Raw genomic sequence first — 24,873 nt, forward strand, 5'->3', positions numbered from 1 at the left:
AGAGTTTTCTCCTGAAGTGCCTTACCACATTTTTAATCTTACAAGATACATGAGGTCCCCCTTGGTGAGATCTCACTGATGGCCTAGACCAGTATTTGGCTCATTATGGAATAAGGACTACCTGCCTCATAATAACCTGGAGTGCCGGGTGAAATCCAGATGGTTAGCTCTCCCACAACGCAGGGAAATTAGGATGATGGGGCCAGAATTATGCATTTACCATAATTAGTAATTAGTCATTATTTCTGGCCTAGCCTGAAAGCAAGTTGGTCCCCTTTCTTTTAAGATCTTATCCTTACTTTGGTCTTAGAGCTTCCAAACTGAGTAGGGGAGGGACAAGCATTCTGGCAAAGGATGGGACCCAGTCAAGGAAACAATATTGAATTTGAAAAATTTAAAAATAATTTATTATGGGCAAATAGTGCAGGGAGAAAAAAAGAAGAAGGTGGGTCAAATTTTAGGAAAAGTAATGAAATCTTGTGAAAAGATAATATTTGAAGTAAAAAGCAAACTAAAATATAGCATGAGTTTAAATAATTGATGGTAAAGACAGAAGTAGGGGCGTCATACCTAGAGAGAAGAAAATACAGTCCTACCATACTCTTGTCCCCAGGACTGAGAGAAACTTAAATAGTTAATATAACTTCTTGGTTTTCAACCCTTGTTGTCAACCTGTAGATAAAACACAGGACCCTTTGCTGTGATTGCATAAGAAAATGTAAATGTGATCAGCACAGACAAACGAAACAAACATGGTATTGACAGAAGGTGAGCTGTTCAAGGGGAGAGGAAAGACAGAGAGCTGTGGGGATACAAATAGTCTCAGGCAGAAAGAAGATGATGAGATTAGGGGGAAAGTTGATGCCATAAGAAAGTTGATAGTATAGCTATATACTAGAGCCAATATTTCTTGAGAGCTTCTGTGTGTTGGATACTAAAGCCTGCAAATGCCCTATTATTATTTGCATCATCATGAGCAACTCCGTGCAATGGGTATCATCCATTTCCTTGGTTTACAAGTGAGGAAACAGAAGCCCAGGAAGGTTATATAAATTACTCAGGATTGCAGAGCTAATTAACCGAGGAAGAAAGCTTCCAAGCCAGGTGGTCCATGTGCAGATCCAGTGCTTTTAGCTACTATGCTACCACTTCTCCCATCAATAAAGCTAGCAAAACTCCATGAAGTTACAAAAGAGAAGCAGCATGAGTAATGACATGAATATGATGTATTGGAAAAGAAGAGTGATGAGTAGTAGTGGGGGTAGGAGTTTATCTTCCTCCTTCATGTTAGGGTGTTAAAATGGATCTAAAATGGATATAGCAGGATAAACATAATGTTTAGAATTATGAGGGTGACACTGAAGTAGCGAAAACCTGTCTCTGTAGAGGGGAACTGGGGTTAGATGGGTTGAATTTCAGTATTATTTGAGTTGCTATCATGTTCATGTATTATTTTCATAAAAGAACACTTTTATTTATTTAGAAATAGCTTCAATGCTGTAAATGCATCAAAACATGAAATTCAAAATTATCTTTAAATCTCTCATACATTTGTTAAATGCTTCCCTTATCAGGATCGTTCTTTTCAGCTTTGAAGGCCATTTTTTTTTAATTAATTAATTTATTTATGGTTGTGTTGGGTCTTTCATTTCTGTGCAAGGGCTTTCTCTAGTTGCGGCAAATGGGGGCCTCTCTTCATCGCGGTGCACGGGCCTCTCATTATCGCGGCCTCTCTTGTTGCGGAGCACAGGCTCCAGACGCACAGGCTCAGTAATTGTGGCTCATGGGCCCAGTTGCTCCGTGGCATGTGGGATCTTCCCAGACCAGGGCTCGAACCCGTGTCCCCTGCATTGGCAGGCAGATTCTCAACCACTGCGCCACCAGGGAAGCCTGAAGGCCATTTTTTAAAAATAAAAAGCCAAGTATTAATTTTTAAAATTAAAAATTGTCCCTGGTAATGTTGCCAGGCACCACAGAGAGGTGTGGAACTATTAGAAGCAAACTGGATATCAACCCTGCTTCTGGGAGGCAGTTCTGACTACAAGGGCAGGATATTCTCTGAAGCCAGGTAGCAGGAGTTTTTTGTTTTTTGTTTTTTGTTTTAACATCTTTATTGGAGTATAATTGCTTTACAATAGTGTGTTAGTTTCTGCTTTATAACAAAGTGAATCCGCTATACATATACATATATCCCCATATCCCCTCCCTCTTGCGTCTCTCTCCCACTCTCCCTATCCCACCCCTCTAGGTGGTCAGAAAACCCTGAGCTGATCTCCCTGTGCTATTCGGCTGCTTCCCACTAGCTATCTATTTTACATTTGGTAGGGTATATATGTCCATGCTACTCTCTCACTTTGTCCCAGCTTTCCCTTCCCCCTCCCCATGTTGTCAAGTCCATTCTCTACGTCTGTGTCTTTATTCCTGTCCTGCCCCAGCAAACCCACTGCTGGGCATATACCCTGAGAAAACCATAATTCAAAAAGAGTCATGTACCACAATGTTCATTGCAGCTCTATTTACAATAGCCAGGACATGGAAGCAACCTAAGTGTCCATCAACAGATGAATGGATAAAGAAGATGTGGCACATACACACAATGGAATATTACTCAGCCATAAAAAGAAATGAAATTGAGTTATTTGTAGTGAGGTGGCTGGAGTTAGAGTCTGTCATACAGAGTGAAGTAAGTCAGAAAGAGAAAAACAAATACCATATGCTGACACGTATATATGGAATCTAAAAAATAAACAAAACAAAAAAGGTTTGGGAGCAGGAGTTTTGATCCTCTGGAACCATAACAAACAACTTAGAGTAAATGAATCAGGCGCCTGGGTGCCTGGAGGAGTCTGGAAGCCTCTCTGTGATGGTGTTCTTTGTTTTTACAGGTCTAATCTCATAAATGTTGCACTAGGCTCAGTGCTGTGCATTTTTAGGCTGAGTTATATTTTTCCACGTGTGTACTTCATAAAAGTAAGCACTTTTATGCTCCCTTTAAAAAGGGGATCTCCCATTTGAATTACCAAGTAAAGCTTTCGAAGGAATTCACTAAGCATACATATACGTGCAGTATCTCCATCTGTCATTGAAGTAAGTATGAATGTATGTATGTATATCTGTCTATCTATCTATCTATCTATCATCTATCAATCATTATCTCCCTGATTACCTATCTGTATCAGTCTGCTTAGGCTGCTATAACAAAATATCATAGACTGAGTGGCTAAAACAACAGACGTTTCACACAGTTCTAGAGTCTGGGAAGTCCAAGATCAAGGCAAATCCACTTCCTGGTGAGTCTTCCTTTTTTGCCTTGTACAGGGCCAACTTCTTGCTGTCTCTTCACATGGTGGAGAGGGAAAGCTCTGGTGTATCTTCCTCTTCTTATAAGATCTAATCCCATCATGGCAGCTTCACCCTCATGACCTCTTCTAAACCTAATTACCTCCTAAAGGCCTCACCTCCTAATTCCATTATACATAAGGGGATAGGGTTTCAACATATGAATTTGGTGGGGGGGGGCAGAGAAATTCAGTCCTTAACTCTATTATCTATCTGTCTATCTATCTATCATCTATCTCTATCTATCTATCTATGTATCTATCTCTCTGTTTATCTATATCTACCTGTCTATCCATCTGTCCTTATGTATAGAACAGTAACAGTGGCTTATAAGTCACTTCCCTACATTATTTTATCCTTCCAAAACTCTTGAGAGGTCAATAGGCCATAGGAAAAGCACTGAGTTCACTGAAACCCTTGAAGGTTGCATTAACTCTTTGTGATCAATCAATAAATGGTGTGCATGGAATTCCACACACATCTTCTCTGTCCTCCTTTCCTCCTTCTCTCTCTCCTACTTGCTGACTCTATTCCAGCCACATTATTTACTAATTCTTCCCTGAGGACACTGGCATCCTTCCTCTGGGCTTTGCAGAGGTTATTCCCATGATCTGGAATGCTTTTCCCTCAGATGTCTGACTCATCTGCCTCCCCCTAGACTGTTCAAATTCCACCTTCCCAGTAAGACTTATCCTGTCTACCGTTTACGTTGAAAGCCTTGCTCCTCTCTGCCCACAATCTCACCTCACCATATACTGCTTAATCTCCATAGCATTTATTACTGGCGAACCTACCAGATAATGTACATGGGTTTCTGTTCTCCCCTCCAACTGGAAGATAGGCTGCACAGACTCAGGAATTTTGCCATTATTAAGCCTAGTGGAGGCCCAGCAGAACTCTAGGGTCAGCCAGAACTGGGCACAATTATAACTCTTGTGATTTGATACTTTAGTGGGTTAGCTCAGAGCCAAGCCAGTTATTAAAAAGGATCTTTCCTGCTATTTTAAGCAGCATGGTACATTTGAGGTCAACTTAAATTTTCAATAATTACAGAGCAGGTATGAACTCTTCCTTTGTTTCTCCAGACACGTGAACCTGGATGCCAAATCCATCCTCTCTGGGTGTAGTGGGAATGTATGAAGATGACTGGCCTAAGTCTCAATTGAATAAAAAGATGCCCCAAAAGACATTTCAACATTTTCGAAAAGTACAATCATAAAGTGTGGTTCCTTATCACACATCAGGGATTACCTAGTCTCCAGTGTGGTCGGAGTGGTGAGGGGACAGAGAGACATATAGAGAAGCCAGGGTGAGTCACCCCATCTCTCCCTCCTCTGGACCTTAGTCCCTTCTGATTGTCACTCCTTACACTCAAAACAGATTTCAGGAGTCAGCACATGCAGCCATAATGTGTGCCTAATTCCACATCCCAGTCACTGGGACACAAAATTTTGGTGTCTTAAGTCTGACTCCCACATCACCACTCACATATGTCAGTTCTTCCTCTACAGCTGAGTCAGTGAGTAAAGACACATAAACAGAAGCAGATTAATATGAACAAGGTTTTATTGACATATATATAGTACATAAAGCTGGGAAAGAGAAGGGCCCATTGAGGCAAATGCATAGGGGGAGAGGAAGCATCTGAAAACAGCAGTGGGCATCCTGCCAGTTCCAAGTCTAGGGAAAACTGGCCAGGATCTTGGGTCCGCCAAGTTAACAGTCAACCCAGGGATGGCACAGTGGATGATACAGCCAGCTCTCTTCCACTCTCCTAACTGGAACTTCTCAAGTCTGGTGTAGTTCTGAAGTGGGCTCATATGCTCCTCACCCTCCAACACACACACACACACACACACAATCTTGCACACCCCTGAGGTGTGGTCCTCCGGCTTGCTGCAGGAAGCGAGGAGGTTAAGTTTCACTTAAAGGGGCTGAGCCACTTTCCAGTGAGGCAAAGTCCATTCATGGTTACACACAGTTTGCAGAATAAGATCTGCTCTTCATTTGTTGAGTTTCTTCATAGAAGAAAGGAATTAGCTGATGGCTCCTATGAAGCCCTGGGCAGGTTATGAGGCTGCCAGACTCCTGTGAGCGCAGGCACAGCTGCCCTGACCAGGGGCCTGCAAACACAATGCTGGCTTATCTAAGTCAGAGGGGCGTCCTGACTCGGGGACCCCAGTGTTCTTCCTGAGAGTGGCGCTTCCTCTCTAAGTATGGATGCTGCTATCCCCCATGGTACCACCTGGGTTTTGACCAGGGGGGGCCTCAGGTGCTTTGTATGAATGTGGCACCAGAAGTGTATCCAGTCACAGCAGGTGTGGTGCTGTCCCCCATGGCCCCCCCTGTTCTCTGCACAGATGGGTTCCAAGTCTGATGGCAGTTATTGACACAGGGCCTCCTAGCACCGGTGAGATGTTGTGCTCTCCATCCACACCACCTGTGTATTGGCCAGGTGGGTCCCAGTTGTAAGCGGGAATACCAGGTCCTCCAGTCATGGGCATGATGTTGTTCCCTCCTAGATGGCCATCACCTGGATTGTGGGCAGGTGGGCCCCTTGTGTTAGGAAATAAGGTAGAACTAGAAGTGTGCTGAAACCCACGGGTGGTAACCACACTTGCAACTCCAATAGATGTGGTGTGCTTTGTTGGAAGGTGGAAACTGACATGTCCCTTGACACAGATTTCTTCTCCTTGGTGATGGAACTTTTAAACGTAGATTTTCTACGTCCAGATGGGCCCTGTGTGCAGTGATGGCAAGTAGAAACACTAGGGCCTCCCATCGTGGGGATGGTGTTGTCCCCTGCCATCACCGTACCACCTGTATTCTGCCCAGGTAGGCCCCAGGTATTTGGATTTAAGGTGGAATCAGGTATGTTCCCAAATGCTGAGATGGTGCCTGCCCCTCCTACTGCAGCAGCCTTGCCATGGTCAGGTAGATGGCAGGTTGTCTGGCCCAAAGTAGGAACAGAAGCGGTGCTGGGTGCCCCACTTAGTCCTGCCCCAAAGTTAAGTGGTCTGGATGCCTCTGAATGAGTGAGGCCTGGGGCTGACACACCGACTCCAAGGCTCCCACCGGCCGAAGGGTCTTCAGGTCCCATGAACAGTGGGCCCGGTGTGGTATTGGCAAAGAGCGAGCTACTGTCCGCAGTACTGGGCATCCTGGTGGCAAGTCCAAAGCCAGTAGCAATGGACACAGCCCTAGGGAGAATGCCTGGGTTGTCGCCAAAGGCCAGCTGCGTGTTGCTGGTAGTGGCGAATAGGGAAGCTGGCAAAGCTGACTGCATGATGCTGACTCGCGGTGGCTAGGCTTCAGGAGCGACTAGGACTTTATCTTGCACTGAGGCTGCAGGGTTCCCCAATAGAAAATAATCGTTAGGCCTCTGCCCATCATTGGCCCCCAATGTGGCCTGAGTCGGAAGACCTGGGTCCAAGCAAGCTTGAAGTGTTGGTCTGTTGGCCGGTGTTGCAGGTAAATGAGTCGAGGCATGGGCTGAGGCATTGCTACCACTGGGTGGTGTGTTCCCAGAACTAGGAACAGCCCTGTGAAATGGCTATTGGCTCTGCCTGGAGACAGGGGCAGACTGGAAAATGACAGCCTGGGAAGGAGGTGTGGTGTCCATAGGTTCGGTGTCAGAGGTGCTGCCTGCTGAAGCACTGATGATGGCTGAAGCCGTAAATGCGGGTCTGGGGAAAACAGGAGCCGAAGCTGTAAATGGGGGTCTGGGGAAAACAGGACCTGAAGCCATAAATGGGGGGTTGGAGAAAACAGGAGCTGAAGCCGTAAATGGGCGGCTGGAGAAAGCAGGAGCACCAGGGAGAGAGGCCCTCTGCTGCCCATCAGAGGTCCCAAATATGGGCTGAGGGTTGGTTTGGGGGCCAAAGGGATGGTTAAAAATTGGGGTGGTGCAGGGGACCATCAGCACAGGTGGGGTGATGGATACTGGTACCCCTGCAGGGTGCCTCTGCTCCACCCTGAAACCTGGGGGATATCTAAAAATGACAGCTTGGGAAGGGGCAGTAGTGTCCATGTAGACATCAGGATGTACAGTAGGCTGCAAGTCAAACTTCCAGATGCCGTGACCATGCTGGTGGAAGGGATTGCCATAGAAGTCATGGGCTGCGCAATTAAAATAGAGGGATTGATGGTAAGGATTGGAAGAGGGGTAGGTAAGTATAAAGGAGGGGTAGAATCTACACAAATGGGTGTTGGGGGTTCCTTTTCTTGGGACAGTGGTTGGACCTTCCTTATATTCTTCAGGATCTTGTTCCACTGACACTCAGTATTCTTCTCCAAGGTGCCTGGGTTTTTGGCAAGAGCCAAGCACGGAAGCTTAGGAGGAGGGGGCAGCTCACCTCGATCCCATGTCAGTGCCTCAATCCCCGATGGGGGCGACCTCAGCCCTGGCAGCGGCAGAAAAAGCGGCAGGGGAATCTTCTGCTTGCAAGGCCTACTGCTGGTAGATAGCAGGGAAGAGGAACTTCTTGATGGGATGTGTGAAGACTTTTCACACTGCAGCTCCTTCCCAGACATCAGTGAGCCTGGTGATATGGGCTGGTGGTCTTCACCCAGCACTTCTTTTGTTGGCCTCTCCAGCAGCAGGGAGCAGCATGCGGTTGGGGCAGAGAACACCATGGCATGGGATGGGACCTTCACCTCCCTCTCCTTTGGGGAAGGAAGTGGGAGGTGACTGGATGGTATCGGCTTCCTAACCTTGACTACCTGCTCAGCTGGTGAATGCAGGAGGGTAAATTTGTGCCCCAGTGGAGGACTCTTGATGGCTCTCAAGTGGCCGACCATGATCGAATTATGAGCAGACAGCACGGGCTTCTTTGGCGAGTCCCTCCAGCTCACCAAAGGAAGCATCCCCAGCCGGGAGTACCTGGCCTGCTGGATGGGATACTGCATTTTTAGCGCGATGTGAAAGCCAGGCAATAAAGGCACTCAATCCCGGTGGGACAGCCTGCGACTAGGGCAGAAGGCAGGTGTTGGAGCAGCAGGGTGGTTCCGGTCAGATGTGGCAGCCTCCCAGGAGGGCAAAACCAGCGGGAGACAGCCCACTGGGGCCCCACGGCGGGGCTGGCAGCGGCGGCACCAGGTACGACATTTACAGCATAAATTGCCCGTGTAGGACCGGTTGTGTCCTCTGCACTAGCAGGCGGATTCTTAACCACTGCGGATGTGGACCATTTTTAAAGTCTTTATTGAATTTGTTACAATATTGCTTCTATCTTATGTTTTGTTTTGTTGGTCCAAAGGTACGTGGGATCTTAGCTCCCCGACGAGGGATTGAACCTGCACCCCCTGCATTGGAAGGCAAAGTCTTAACCACTGGACCAGGGAAGTCCCGATTTGGCCAATTTTGATAGCCCTCTGTTTCATCATGAGTTGTCTCTGGATATTTTACAGTATTTCATCCTACATTAGAAAATACATTTTTGATACAATTTCTTTTTTTTAATTTATTATATTTTATGGACTAGCACCAGATAGAGGCAGCCTCTATTGTTGTTATTATTATTATTTTTGTTTTCTTTTTTGACCATGCCATGAGGCATGTGGGGCTTAGTTCCCTGACCAGGGATTGAAACCGTGCCCCCAGCATTGGGAGGCCAGAGTCTTAACCACTGGACCGCCAGGGAAGTTCCCTGATACACTTTCTAATTAAATAATTTGTATTTGAAGCTCCCAATGGCAGAAATCTGCAAATAGCTGTAACGACTGCAGACATGCCTATAACTAGCTCCATCCATTTTGTTTGATTCTGTTGATCTTGAGACAAAAGAATGGTCATGATGTTATATCTCAGTATAGTACCTCCAGATGCCATCAGGTGATCAATGCAGGCCCTGCTTCTGGAGGGCATTTACCTGCCAAGGAAGAAGAATAGGTTGGCCTCTACGTCCTGGAGATCCCATTTCCGTTTTCACCAAAAGCATTTCATGGAACCCTTGGGCCACTGCATACACAGCATTATAGACGAAATAGCTGGTGACAGACATGGTCATCATGTCAATATTTACTGGCATAAACTCTACGGAAGAACTAGGTGGGCAGTCTCTGAGTTTTCCACAATGAGATCCAGCAAGTGAACAATCAAGTATGTCAAACCAGAATCTACTGAAGTAAAAGTCTTCTTGGGTATTTGAAGGGGTTAACTGTCCTGAGAAAGTTTTGAAAACCAGGGATTTCCCTCTTCTGTTGTGAAAATGAGAGGCTCCCACGGAAAGAGTGAAGCATGCAGTCTGTCTCGTACGTAACAATGTCCCACTTTGCTGCCATGATCCACACATTCCCTGAGGTTAAATAAAATTCTCCTGTCATGCCTAGGGTCATAAGGCTCCCTGTATCACCACACATTATATGCACATTTGCAGCTGAGACTCTTATTCTGGACATGAAAGTCACATCACTCAGTCCATACATTTTCTTAGTAGCAGGGAGATTTTCTGTAAAGGCCACAGAGATACCTTTCTTTACCATCTCTGCTTTCAGATACCAGAGGAACTGCTCGCCTTTCAAATCATCAGATACAAATATCGCAACCCAGGTCCAGCCAAAATGCAGCAATAACCAGATCATTCCTTGAGCCAGGGAGCTGTCTGTGGTGGCCATCTGATAGAGCGATGGGAACTGGTCTTTATCACTCAGGATGGGATGAAAAGGACCATACGTGACCTGAATAAGAAAAAAAAAATAGCCTGATTCTGAGTTAGGTGGGATATGGGGTTGTTTTCCTTAGTGGGTAGGTGAGAAAATTCTCAGCTTGAGCAGACAAGTGACCAGAATATAGGGTGAATAGAAAGACTGCTGTAGAGATGATCAGTTTTCTCACTATGGGCCCATGAATACCATGTTTTCAAGCCCCATTGCTGTCAGGGTGAGACATCAGACAAGTTTTGATCAATAAACTACTCCCAGAGCAAAGCATGACACAAACGTGAAAGGACCACTTGTGCTATGCCTCCCTTGCATTGAGAATTGAGGAAGGCATGAACTTCAGATGATGCATCCTCAAGATGGTAGAGTCTCCATCACCCTTGCCCCATGTAACTGAGGGAGAGGGGTCCTTTCTCCCCCAGAGACCAATGTTGGATGAAAACTCTAGGAGAGAAATAAATTCTTACTGTATTAATTTTTTGATACTTTGGACTTACTGTATTACCACTGCTCAACTAATGTGTTTTTTCCTTTTTTAACATCTTTATTGGAGTAAAATTGCTTTACAATGGTGTGTTAGTTTCTGCTTTACAACAAAATGAATCGGCTATACATATTGAAGACTTCAATCACCTACCCTCTCTGATTTTCTAAAAAATAATTCTTCCAGGATAGAATTCTCCTAAGCTAATGTTGCCTTGTTTGGTAGTAATGTCTCCTCCTGAATGCCGATTGCCTCAGATTGGGTCACTGGGAAGAGTCACTGAGGTGGACAGTTGGGTGTAGAAAGCTTATTAGGAGTGCTCCCAAGATGCACCTGTGTGGATGTGAGTAGGCTGGATTGGGCAGAAGGAGAGGAAAAATTCAATATAGTTATAACTGAGTCTCAGCTGATCCTTCAGTGTCGTCCCAAATTGAGACCACATATCCAGGCCTTTGCATCCCTGTATCTGCCATTCATTGGTCTCTAGCTGTCCCCTCAGATAGGTGTAATCTGGGATGGGGCAGTTCCCCTGGCTGTGGATATTTCCTAAGAAGCACACAGCTGTCAGATGTCAACAGTCAATATTCCCAGCAGCTGGGGAATGGAAACAATGGCCCTAGGCAGGAATCTGGATTGAGGTTCACAGCATCCCCTGCACTACCCCTGTCCCTCTTCCTCCTCCTGTCACAGTTCATCATTTCACAACCCGAGGATTTCCCTGGGCTATATTTTAAACTTTCATGGGATACGTAAACATAGGTTCTACATTTCCTTTTGATCAGATGAGGGAAAATGGCACTGATGAAAATCCAGACTTTTCTCCTCAGAATTAAAAACCCACTCACCTGTGGGCTTCTGTAGAGCTCCAGAACTGTTCCAATCTCGGCTGAAAATGCCAGTGCGGTTCCTGTAACAATGGCCACAGATTTTCTCTGTCCCTGGCAGTTGTAGTTAGGGAGAGTCTGATTTCCTCCAGAGAGCCAAAACAGGGCACTTTCCAAGGTCCTTTGGTCACTGGGAAAGGCATTGTAGAGGTTGAAACCCAAGACAGATTGGGGAGCAGATGGGAGTCCTTATTGATTTCCTCAATGGCAAAAAGAAATACCAGGATGTATTGGTAGTTCTTCCAAAGCCACCTAAACAGAGGGCACAGCATTAGGGAGAATGGCCCAGTCATGTCATTTAAGGGCAACTGTCCCTGATGTACTACTCAGATACACAAAATTATTGCCATAAAATGTTTTATTCCATATTTTGGCTAAATGATAGAGAAAGAGACAAAAAGGGAAGGACACTTGAGATGAAACAGCTAGAAGGGACACACACTGGGCAGGCAGATGTCCTCACACATAGGAGAGAAAACAAAGCTGAAATTCCATCACAAAGATCAGCAGCCCTGCTATCACCATTCTCCACGGCAAGGGCACCTGTTGACATGCCCAGAGTTAACCACAAACGTAACTGCTAAGGACAGAGACGCCCCATGGAAACAAACTGTATGTTGCCTAACCCTCTTCTGAGGACATGGGCATGGTGGTAAATTTAATGCTTTGGAAGCATAGTCTCCCTTGCAAAGTACGCACAGAGCATTAACGCAGTTTCTGCATTTTACTGGAGAAGTTAGTAATCAGGGTAAGAGAAAAGGGCATTAAGTCCCTCTGAAAGATGATCTCCTTTTGTTTTTTGACTTTCCAGACCTTGGATCAGAATGCCTCATGGCCCATAGGACATAATTACTGATATTTACTGGGATACGTTCTGTTCAAGGTAGTAGATCTCAAACACCCATGGCGTCTCCAGGAGGCTCATGTCACAAAGCCCTTGTTGGCACAGGCCACCCAGACTGAGCCCCTGGCTCCTGGTGCTGACTTCCTCAACATCATTAATCATCAGGGAAATGCAAATCAAAACTGCAATGAGATATCACCTCCCTCCTGTTAGAATGACTACTATGCAAAAGACAAGAAATAAGTGCTGGTAAGGATGTGGAGAAAAGAGAACCACTGTGCACTGTTAGAAATGTAAGCCAGTGCAACCACTCTGGAAAACAGCATGGAGGTTCCTCAAAATTTTTAAATAGACCTACTGTATGATCCAGCCATTCTACTTCTGGGTATTTATCAGAAGAAAATGAAAACACTATTCAAAAAGATCTATCTATCTATCTATCTACCTATCTCCATGTTCACTGCAGCATTATTTACAATAGCAAGATATGGAAACAACCTAAGGATCCATCAGTGAAGGAATGGATACAGAAACTGTGGTATATATAGAGTGGAATATTATTCGGCCATAAAAAAGAAGGAAATCTTGTCATCTGCCACACATGGATGGACCCCGAGGGCATGATGCTAAATGAAATAAATCAGAGAAAGACAAATGCCATATGATCTCTCTTATATGCACAAGCTAAAGAACAACAGCAACAACAACAAGCTCACAGAGATCAAGAAGAGACGGGTGGCTGCAGGAGGTGGGGGATGGGGTAGGAGAAATGAGTGAACTGGGTTTTTAATTTTAAATTGAATGAATTTTTTTTTAAAAAAGAAAGAAAGAAATGTTCTATACTGCTCTGTCCAACATGGTAGCTACTAATCACATGTGGCTCCTTGAAATGTGGCTTGTAGGACTGAGGAAATGAATTTTTAGTAGCATTTCCAACTCTACAGCCATCATCCAGGCTTAGGGAATAATCATCTCACTCCCTGAGCCTCCCTAACACCTTGCCGCTGAAGTCTTCATTCGTAATCCTGAAGTCCGTTTTAACCCACGTGCACGGTCCAATCATTCTGCTGCTCACACCTCTTCGGTGTCTTCCCCCTGTCTTAGAACAGTGTCCACAATAATGCCTGGCCTGACCCTGCCCGCTCACCATTTCAGTCTGGCTCGTGCCCCTCAACCCTCGACCGGCTTACCTCAGCCATCCCGTCTTCTCGGGCCATGAAGCACACCAGGCTCTCTGCCTCACGGGCCGTCCACATGCAGCTCCCTCTGCCTGCACTGCTCTGTTGAACCCCATGCCTAGCTAAATCCACTCCCAACTTTAGCTCTTTTATAAATATCAGTTCTTCTCAGGAGGGCTTCCCTGTTAACCTCAGGTTGAGTTCTCCTGTGCCAACCTCCCCCATCGCTCTTGTCATTAATTGTTTAAAATCCAAATTCCTTATTAGAATATAAATCTCACAGAGGCAGGACAAAGTCTGTTTGGTTCTCCAGGGTCCCTATACATCTGGTCCTAGGCCTGATTCATGGAGAGGACGAGCCATCCTGGTTTACCTAGAGTCCTAATCCTAATTTGAACCCAAAATATCCCGTGTCCTGGCAAACCTCTCAGTCCTGAATAAAAGAGGATGGTTGGTCACTATAAATTGTGCACTTGAAGAATATCTATTGCATGACAAGCAAGCATTCCCCTTAAGAATGTTACAGGAAAGATAGAACAAAAAAGATGCGTGCACACACACACACACACACACACACACACAATTGATAAAACCCAACAATATAAAATTACTCAAAATGATTCTCTGTAATATGAATCACCAGACTGTTATTTCATAAAAGTTTAGAGAAACAAAGGTAATTCTTATTAGAAGGCAAGTTGTAGAGTACAATCTTTGGAAACTACTGCCCTACACTTCAATCTACAAGTTGTTGCTTAGTATTCCTCCAAGTGATTTTCAATATCATGAAGAAAAAATAAAACAAACAAAAAACAAATCAAGAAACAAAACAAAATAGAAAACACTTGTAAACAGAAAATACATCTGGTTGCTGGTCAATACAATTTTAAATTTCTGTTGCCAATATGAAGAAGTTCAAATTATTTTTCCCTCATGTACCCCTGTATTTTGAACCTTAGTGGAAGATTTATAGGGTTTTAGAAGTCAAACTGAACTGGGCCTGGGGAAGGTTGCTGAGTAATCCTGATATATACATAAAAAATTTATATATTTATACTTATATATAAAAACCTAAAATTTTTAGTATTATGGAATGCAAGTAAATCTATATTTCTGTCACTTATTTATAGTTATTTACATGTTTGTTTAATGTGTATTTATTTGCACATAACTGTATTTACTTATTTACACTCACATCACCACACACCTTACTATCTTTCCCTTGAATATAATCCATCAAAGATAAATCTTTTTTTTTTTAAGATGCCCTCACTCTTAGTGGCTCCTTGTGTTTACACCTGAGCACAGGGAAGGCCTAGTAGCAGTTCTGCCAGCTGAGGCTGCTGACACCTGTTGTTACAAGCTCCACATGGTGCTCACCTGGTCACACAAATCCACGGGTCAGTGAGGACAGGTGAAACTTGAGGCTGGTTTCAACTCACACTTGAACTCCAGAGATAACTTGTCTGTAGGAAAAAAAAGAAGGGTACAAAGATTTCTTTTGAGGTCTTTTATAGGGTGTAATAGCTGCTGGATGGAAAGACCACACCACTCGCTTTACTTTTTTGTAGTTACTGTACTGATTTAACGTGTAGTTGTTGGCTATGGCTGGATTTTCCTGACTCCTATCCAGCCATCTGCTCTCCAAGTGGGAGAAAGAGGCTTCATGCGGTGTACATTCATTCGCCTTGCGGAACTCATCTGGCTGGAGAGTGATTTTTTTGTGACTCCAGACGCTTTTAATACGACTTGTCACTCAGGGGCGCTATAAGTAACTCAGCTAACCTCTAAGTTCATCCAGGGCTTTGAAGCCTGTAAGACCCTAGGGCAGGGTTTCCAAACCCGGGCACTACTGATAATGCTTCGTCACGGGCGCTGTTCAGGGCGGTGTAGGCCGTCCAGCAGCATCCGCTGCCCCCACACACTAGATGCCAGCAGCAGCCCCTCCCCTTTGTAGCAACCAAAACAATGCCTCCGCACGTGACTAAAAGTCCCCTGGGGGCAAAGTCACACCGGGGAAAGGATGGGGAGAGGGGGAACTCTGAGGAGGGGACGGCAGCGCCCAGAACTAGGAGGAAACGGAGGCTCCGGGCCAACCAGTGGAGTGAGCCTGTGGCCCCAGGGCTGGAAACGCGGCTCGTGGGAAAGGCGGAGGAATGCCGGAGCCTAGGACGGGGGTGCCCCAGACCCATGCCCCTCCCTAGACTCCTACGGGAGCCCCGGGAGTGTCCGGCGCTCACAGAATCCTGACCCTGGCACTAAGGCTGAACGTACCACGTGAACCCAGCCCGCCGCGGAGAAAACTTCACACTGGAGGCAGTGAGCCACCCCGCGACTCCTTCCTCGGCACCCCCCCCCCCGGCGCTTCCGCTTCCGTTTCCGGTCTCAGGCTGTAGCCAAGGGCTTCAGTTTCCGGTGCCTGGCCGCCCGCGGACAGCGGGACGTTGCGGGGCTATGGGTTAAGGTGCCGAGCGGGGTGGCGGGCGGGGCGGCGGCCTTGCACCCAAGCCTCCGACGAGGTGTTCTCGTTTGCTTAGTGAGTGCAAGGCTGAGCCGTGGCCTGGGTCAGCGCCAGGGACTGAGACCCACTCTAGGGGTGGGGCTGTGGGCAGGTACCAGCTTGTGGGCGGAACCAAGCCCGGAGGGCAGGGTTGTGAGCGGACACCCTTTCCTTGACTGGACTGGGGGCGGGGCTGTGGCTGGGGACTGGATCTGGGGGGCGGTGCTGGAGTCTCAGCCTGAAGGTGGGCAGAGACTAGGCCCAGGGACGGGGCGAAGGCGGGGGTGGGGCTTGGGTAGGCGGGCCGGAGAGTGGGAGAGAATCAGCTCCAGGGAAGTGGATGAAGGCGGGGCTCTCCGTGGATTCCCCAGGCTGTACAGGTAGCCTCACACAGCCCAATAAAACGATATGCTCATATTTTGGATTTTTTTTTTGTTTGTTTTTACTGATGTTCTTAATTTTTTTTAAAAAAATTGGATCATATATTCACGTTTCTCTTTAACTTGCTGTCACAAGCCGGTAGATAGGGATCTAACGCTATTTTTTTAAATTTTTTTTGTGGGGGAGGGGCCTAGGTCATAGATACACTTACAGGAAATCTTCAAACAGTGGTACAGTCGGTAAAATATTCTCACTCCCATACCATCTCCCGGTCCTTTTGCCCAAAGATAAACATCATTTTCTCCTCTATCCTTCCAGATACAGTGTGTATATGTGTGTGTGTGTGTGTGTGTCTATGTACAGGCCCAAGAGGGATGTCCCCCAGCAGGAAATGAAGCTGGAAAATTGTCTCATTCATTTGGATCTACTGAAGAGAGATTTAAATTGATGCTGGAGAGGATAAACCAGTAATGAATTGATAGAAATAAAACAAAGAAACAAGGGAATTTTACCATTTAAAAACTCCAAAGAAAAAAGTGAGAAAGAGAATGTATTCATAAAATCTGGATCAAAAATAAAATAAAATCTGGATCAGACTCATATGTCATAAAATGGTAAACATCTATGTAATAAAACAATAGACACTGATTTTCGATTTATCCTAATTTATTATATAATTATATTGGGGAAGGGGAATTATGTTTTAAAATACTAAGAGAGCTACATGCTAAATTTTTCAGAGAAGAAGGTAATTAGCAAAAATCAAAAGCTGAAAAATGAAAAAGCTGTATAAGTAGCTAATTTAGAAATATAGAATTACAACCAGAAAAACCAGTAAGTTGTGGGAGTCAGAATAAAGACTGGGGGATGTAGCTTTTCATAATACTTAAAATATTATTTGAGATATATGTGTACAGAAACACACATACACACACACACACACACATACACAGAAACCTGAATTTTTATTCCAAAGGGATCATCAAACTCTAGGAAGAATTTATTTAAAAAAAAAAGGTTCACTTTGCAAAAACAGATTTTAAGAACCGCAGACTTAAAGCATTAAAAAAATAAAAGCTATAATCACCCTGGTGGAAAAAGGAATAGGCATTACATTCCACAATACATGAAGCATTTTATGTACATTACTCCTGAGTATTTTCACGGAAACCCATAAGGAAATGTTATTATCTATCTCCATTTTACAAAGAAATCAATGGAAGCGTATTGCTAAAATGTTCATATTTCATTGAAGTTTTCAATAGATATCATTTTATTTCAAAATCCTTTATTGAACTTTATTTTCATTAATAAAATATCTCATTCTAGCAAATAATCAAACAGTAAGTAGAAAACAGTTTAATAAAACTACAGTTTTCTTTTGATATAGTTAAATATATCAATCACTTTATTATTTTTTTGGCTTTCTACCTCACATCTAGGAAGGTACTTCCTATCCTAGAGGTTTACTAGAAGACTTTACTAAATATTTAAGAATCAGGGAAACTGAGGAAGCTTCCTGAACATACACACAAAAAATCCATTATAACAAAATATTTGATGCAAAAATATTAAATCATTAATGAACTAATATCAATACAAATCATAATTAGGCAATATTTATCTATAGAGCAACAAATATTTACACTTTAGAAGTTTAGAAAGGTAATCTATGACACTAGTTAATGTATGTAAGAAGAATTTTTTCCAATCTCCCTACGTGCCAGGAAATCATTTGAGAAAATGCATTGCAGCATTATTAAAAATAACAGAGATGGAAACAACCTAAATACACATTAATGGATGAAAGAATAAGGAAAATGGGGCATATACATACAATGGAATATTAGTTAGCCTTAAGAAGGAAAGAAGGACTTCCCTGGCTGCCAGTGGTTAAGACTCCATGCTTCCAATACAGGGGTCGTGGGTTCGATCCCTGGTCAGGGAACTAAGATCCCACGTGCTGCACAGTGCAGCCAAAAATAAATAAATAAATAGGAAGGAAATCCTGTTATATGCTACAACATGCATGAACCTTGAGGGCGCAATGCTAAGCAAAGTAAGTCAGTACAAAAAAACAAATATTGCATGATTCCACTTAAATGAGGTATCTAAAGTAGTCAAACATAAAAACAAATGAGAAAGGTGATTTCCAAGAGATGAGGTAAGGGGAGCTGGGGAGTTATTTGGTGGGTGTACAGTTTCAGTCATGCAGAATGGGGGGTGGGCAGTTTTCTGAGGATCTGTTGCACAACAGTGTGCATGTGGTTGAAAATATTGTAATGTACACTTGCAAATTGTTGGCAGGGTGAATTTTGTGTTGTGTTTTTTTTGTGTGCCACAATAAAATAAATTTGAGAGAATATAATACCCATCCTAATATGTAACTCAAAGAATGGAAAGATCTTACTCAATATGGAAAATATTAAAAGGGCATTAAACACTTAAAAAAAGAAAAGGTGTGTTTTCTGGTTCTGGACAAGATGGGGTACACTCACATTTATTTGATAATCTGTGCTAATACAATTAAAAACTGTGGAAATAATTAAATAGGCAATTGTATGAAAACTGAAAGATGTGAAGAGGAAGGTAGACGGACAAAGGACCTCAGCACTTCAGGAATAACACAACTATGAGGTCTTTAGGTTTTACTTGAATCTCCTATTTATCTCCTACTGATCACGAGAGAAGCTTGTAAACTGGAATTGAGAACAGGCACAACGAAACAAACAACAAGAGCCCTAAGGAAAACATGTTCTCTCTGGCCAAGAAGTCAGGGCATGGGAATCTCAGGAGAACAGAAATATTTTTGACAACACTTTTCCTACCCTACCCAAACACCATGGATGACCTCCTCCATGATGTCAGTGGGGACTGAGTAGGAAGTATAGATGCCTGTTACCCATCCAAGAGCATCAGGTAGCCCACGTGGGCACTTTCCTGCCTGCCCACCTGGCCTCCACTGACTCTCTAATCCAGCAGCACCAAGTGACCCAGGAAATCACTCTCCAGTCCCACTGGGCAACATTAACAAGAGCAAGCCAGATACCTGGTCTCCTGTCCACCCCACCCCCACCAGGCAACAGCAGGCAGGCCAGGTGGGCACTTTCCTATTCAATGTACATCAGTGGGAGTCTGTCCCATTGTCTCCCCCGACAGGTGTTGTAGGAGATAGTCTACTGGATCAGTATCAGGAAAGATGGAGAAGGAAGTCTGCACATTTGCTCCCATGTGGTGGCAGCTGGCAACCCAGGGAGGCACTGCCTTTCTCTTTTCTCACTGGACATGGAGTAGGAATCTGAACTTCCACTCCCACCCAGGGTGGCATGGGGCATCCCTCATTCACCCAATTCGAGAGGAAGGGAGGATATTGGAGAGGAAGGAGCTGGAGAAAGAGACTCTTCAATGCTGCCCGGGAAGTGCTTGGCAGACACCTCACGATGCAAACATGAACGGATAGAATAAGCCAAAGTGTAAAACCTGGACTGCAGTGTCAGAGCCATGCTGTATTTTCAGTGTCCTCCAAGCAGAGCACAAATGAGGCAGCACAGAGTACCACTCCAAGGATGCTGAAAACTAAATTATCATGGGAATAATGGCACACAAAATGATATCAGGACCTGAGTGATAAACCTAACTGAGATAAATGTCTGCTAAAATGGAAGATGAAATAGGACCCTGACTCTCCCAATATAATATACGAAATGTCCAGAAAAGAATAGAAAAATCGCGGATCGTATCAGGGACCAGGAAAACCACAGCTAGGACACGGACAGCCATAAGATGACAACCTTGAAATGACTCAGATTTTTATTTGTCAATCATTCCTCAGTAAAGCTGGAAAAAAGGGGAAAGAGATACATATCAACACATAAGATGGTTTGATTGATGATACAGAGATGATAGCTATGTGATAAAGCAAGTAGAGTAAAACATGAATGGTAAAATTCATGTGGTGAGTATGTCGTGTTCACTGTAAAATTTGTTCAGGTTTTCTGTATGTTTGAAAATGTTCACAATAAAATCAAAATCTAAAACAAAATCTGGTATAACCAAAAGGAGAAAGGGATGAATAAAAAATAATAATTGTGAATTTCAATACCTCCTCAGCAATTGACAGGACTATTAGACAAAAACTCAGCTAAGATAAGGAAAACTGAAAAATGCCTTCAAACACCAATAGTCAATTGATTTATAGAACATTAAATTGACATTTATTGGACACTCCATTCAACAACATTAGAATAAACATTATTCTCATGCACCCATAGAAGATCCTCAAAAATAGAACATATTCTGGGTCATAAAACTCCCAGACTTAAAAATGAAAATCATACAGAGTATATTCTCTGACCATAATGGAAACAACCTTAAATCAGTAACATAAAGATAACAGGAAATTTTCAAAATAATTAGAAAGTAATCAACATATTTTTTGAAAAACCTATCGTTCAAATGAAAATCTCAAAAAAACCTGGAAAAACAGGTTAAAAGTAAACATGAAAATATAGCATAACAAAATTTGTGGGATGCAAATAAAATAGTGCTGAGAGGAAAATTTACAGCACTAAATGCTTACATTATAAAAGAAGGAATGTAAAACAGAGTAGGAATATAAAATCAGATCAATGAAAAGGAAGGCAATAATAAGCATAATAACAAATCAATGCATTCTTTAAAAAATTCAATGGAAAAAGTGATACAAAACATGATTAAGCAAAGAGAGGAAATAAAATCCCTGACTAAATAGATATGTACCATATTTATTAATGGTTATAATATTGTAAGAACCTCATTTTCACCCAAAGTACTTGAAACAAAGTAATAAAGTTAAAGCCACACTATAATTTTAGAAAGTAGAGATGTTGATTCTCAAATTCACAGAAAAGGGAATTTTTCAAGGAAAAATAAGAACTCTTCTGGGGTGAAAACATGGACCATAGGGAAAGATATGGAAAAAAGGAATATACCAAATACTCTCTAAAGTTTGTTACTGTGGGGAGAAAAACAATGTTAAGTAGAAAAAAAAGGTGCTTGGGGCTTCCCTGGTGGCACAGTGGCTAAGAATCCGCCTGCCAATACAGGGGACTCGGGTTTGATACCTGGTTGGGGAAGATCCCACGTGCCTTGGAGCAGCTAAGCCCATGCACCACAACTACTGTGCCTGTGCCCTAGAGCCTGTGAGCCACAACTACTGAAGCCCACGTGCCTAGAGCCTGCCCTCTGCAACAAGAGAAGCCACCTCAATGAGAAGCCCACGCACCACAACAAAGAGTAGCCTCCACTCACCGCAACTAGAGAAAACCCGTGTGCAGCAACAAAGACCCAACGTAGCCAAAAATAAATAGATAAAATAAATGTATAAAAAAAAGAAGAAAAGATGCTCAAGAAACAAGCTCATGTATATACAAAAGTTTACTATTTAATGAAGTTACCATTTCAAGTAAGTTGGAGAAATATGATTTAAAACGACCTAAGGAGAATACATTACAATTTGTAAAACTGGGCTAACTACTAAATTCAGAAAAGAATTAAGCCAAAATAAAAAATTTTAACTCTAAAAGATTTTAAATGAAACATGGGAAAATCAGATATAACGTAGAAGTTTTACCCAAGTATAAGTTTTTACCCTCACTACAAACTGATGAACCAAAACAGAGAAAATATAATAAGAAGCAATCTGAAAAGTTCTTAGTTATAAAAAGAGCCTTCTGGGATAGAGGAGTGGTAGAAGTAATAAGGATATGCTTTTTGTATACTTAATGAAGGAAGAAATGGCTAGATTCAATAGCAAAAGCTTTGAGAATAGCCATTTATCTGATACAGAATGCTTATCTATGAGTCAGGATGGCTGAGGGTAGTTGTACACCCATACTCTTAAAAAGAGACAGGAGAATTCCTTGATAAATTGAGGTAAAGCAGATTCGATGGTTTCTAATACCTGAATGAATAAACATATACTGTGATGTTTCTGATTCGTTTATTGTTCAAAACCAAAATTGTGATACAGACTTATGAGATAAAACCTCAAAAAACACACTTTCCAAAGCATATGGAACACAGCAAAAGCAGTTGTTAGATGGAAGTTTGTAACGAAAGACGACTATGTCAAGAAACAAGAAAAATCTCAAATAACCTAACCTACCACCTAAAATAGGAACAAATGAAGTCCAGAGTCAGCAGAAGGAAGAAAATAATAAAGATTAGAGATAAAATAAACCAACTAGAGAGCAGCAAGCAGGAAAAAAAAAATCCCTAATGGAAAAGGTCAATGAAACCAAGACCTGAGGTTTGAAAATACAAACAAAATTGATAAGCCTTTAGCCGGGCTCATTAAGAAAAAAAAGAGAGGATACAAATAAACAAACAAACAAAAAACAAACAAACAAACAAAAAACAAGAAATAAAAGAGGAAAGTTGCAGCTGATAACAGAGAGTAAAAAATAATCATAAGAGAATACATAGATCAGTTAGATGTCAACATATTGGAGAACATAGAAGAAATGTAAAAATTCCTTGAAACGTGCAATCTTCCAGGAGAAAATCAGGAAGAACTGGAAAATCTGAACAAACCGACCACTAATAGTGAAATTGTATCTCTACTCAAAAAATTCTCAAAAGTAAAGTTCAAGACCATATGACTTCACAGGGGAATTCTACAAAACATATAAATGAGAGTTCATACCTATACTTCTCAAACTATTCCAAACACTTGAAGAGGAAGGAACACTCCCAAATACATTCTACGAAGCCACCATTACCAAGTACCAAAACCACACAAAGAAATTACAAAAAGAAAAGAAAAAAAAATTATAGGCCAATATCTCTGATGACTATAGATGCAAAAAACCTCAAGAAAATCTTAACAAATTTAGTTCAACAATATATAAAAAGGATCATCCAAAATTATCAAGTGGGATTTATTCCAAGGATACAAGGATGATTCAGTATCCACAAATCAATAAATGGGGTACACCTCATTAAATAAAGTAATGATATAAATCACATAATCATCTCAACAGACACAGAGAAAGCATCTGACAAAATGTAACATCCAATTAATAAAAACTCTCATCAACGTTGGTAGAGAAGGAACATATCTCAACATAACAAAAGTCACTTAGGACAAACTCACAGCTATCATTGGGAGAAAGACAAGGATGTCCAGTCTTCCCACTTCTACTTAATAGAGTATTGCAAGACTAGCCACAGGAAGCAGAGAAGAGAGAAGAAGAAAAAAAAGAGGCATCCAAATTGGAAGGGAAGAAGTTGAACTATTTGCAGATGACATGATACCATACATATAAAACAATATAGTCTCCACACACACACACAAAAATACTATTAGAACTAATAAATGAATTCAGTAATGTTTCAGGATGCAAGATTAATATATAGAAATCTGTTGCTTTCCTATACACTAATAATGAACTAAAGGAAAATGAAAGGAAGAAAACAATTCCCACTTAAAATCATGTCAAACAGAATAAAATACTTCAGAATAAACTTAACCAAGGAGGTGAAAGACCCATACTCTGAAAATGACAAAACATTGATGAAGGAAATTGACCATGATACAAAGAAATGGAAACAGATGCCAGGGTCATTAATTGGAAAAATTAATGTTGTTACAATGTCCATACTACACAAAGCAATCTACAGATTTAATGCAGTCCCTATCAATATACCTAGGGCATTTTTCAGGAACTAGAACAAATAATCCAAATTTGTATGCAAGCACATAAAACCCAAATAACCAAACCAACTTGAGACAAAAGAACAGAGCTGGAGGCATCACACTTTCTGACTTTAGACTATACAGTAAAACTATAGTCCTCAAAACAGTGTGGTAATGATGCAAAAGCAGACACATTGATCAATGGAACAGAATAGAAAGTTCAAAAATAAACACATGCACTTATGGTCAATAAATCTATGACAAAGGAGGAAAGAAAATACAATGGAGGAAAGACATTCTCTTCAATAAGTGGTGGTGGGAAACTAGACTGCTACATTTAAAGGAATAAAATTAGAACATCTTCTTACTCCACATACAAAAATAAACTTAAAATGGATTAAAGGACTAAATGTAAGACCAGAAATGATAAACCTCCTAGAATAGAGGAGTTTTAGGCAGAAAACTGGGGCAAAAAACTCTTTGATCTTAATCGTAGAACTATTTTTTGGATCTGACTCCTAAGTCAAAAGAAACAAAAGCAAAAATAAACAAATGGGACTGATTAAATTTTAAAACTTTTGCACAGCAAAGGAAAGCATTAATATAAAGAAAACACAATCTACTGAGTGGGAGAAAAAATTGGGGAATGATATGTCTGAAAAGGGATTAATATCCAAAATATATGAACAGCTCATACAACTCAATATCAAAACCATCAAACAACCCAATAAAAAAATGTCAAAAGACCTGAATATATATTTTTGCACAAAAGACACAAATATGGCCTACAGTCATGAAAAGATGCTCAACATCTCTAATCATCAGTGAAATACAAATCAAAACCACTATGAGATATCATCTCATACCTGTCAGAATAACTCTCATAAAAAGGCTACAAATGACAAATGTTTGACAGGAAATGGAG

General features: G+C 42.2%; 1 protein-coding gene across 4 annotated transcripts; it reads right to left on the reverse strand.

The window, feature by feature from the left end:
- Positions 1-6,645: 6,645 nt before the first annotated feature.
- LOC103016192 (putative UPF0607 protein ENSP00000383783) lies at positions 6,646-15,765 on the reverse strand. 4 transcript variants are annotated; one of them, XM_057553763.1, is made up of 4 exons: positions 15,664-15,765; positions 11,329-14,855; positions 7,695-10,017; positions 6,646-7,025 (listed from the first exon to the last, which is right to left on the reverse strand). In XM_057553763.1, exons 3-4 carry the CDS (start codon positions 8,245-8,247, stop codon positions 6,661-6,663), a joined length of 918 nt encoding a protein of 305 aa, XP_057409746.1. In that variant the 5' UTR covers positions 8,248-10,017; positions 11,329-14,855; positions 15,664-15,765; the 3' UTR covers positions 6,646-6,660. The 4 variants fall into 4 exon arrangements, with proteins under 4 accessions (XP_057409746.1, XP_057409745.1, XP_057409744.1 ...); XM_057553762.1 differs by having other exon boundaries at positions 6,884-9,209; positions 9,820-10,017; XM_057553761.1 differs by having other exon boundaries at positions 6,884-9,209; positions 9,810-10,017.
- Between the last annotated feature and the right edge of the window lie 9,108 nt (positions 15,766-24,873).

Source organism: Balaenoptera acutorostrata, chromosome 9 (assembly GCF_949987535.1).
Source record: "Balaenoptera acutorostrata chromosome 9, mBalAcu1.1, whole genome shotgun sequence".
Classification (NCBI taxonomy): Eukaryota; Metazoa; Chordata; class Mammalia; order Artiodactyla; family Balaenopteridae; genus Balaenoptera; species Balaenoptera acutorostrata.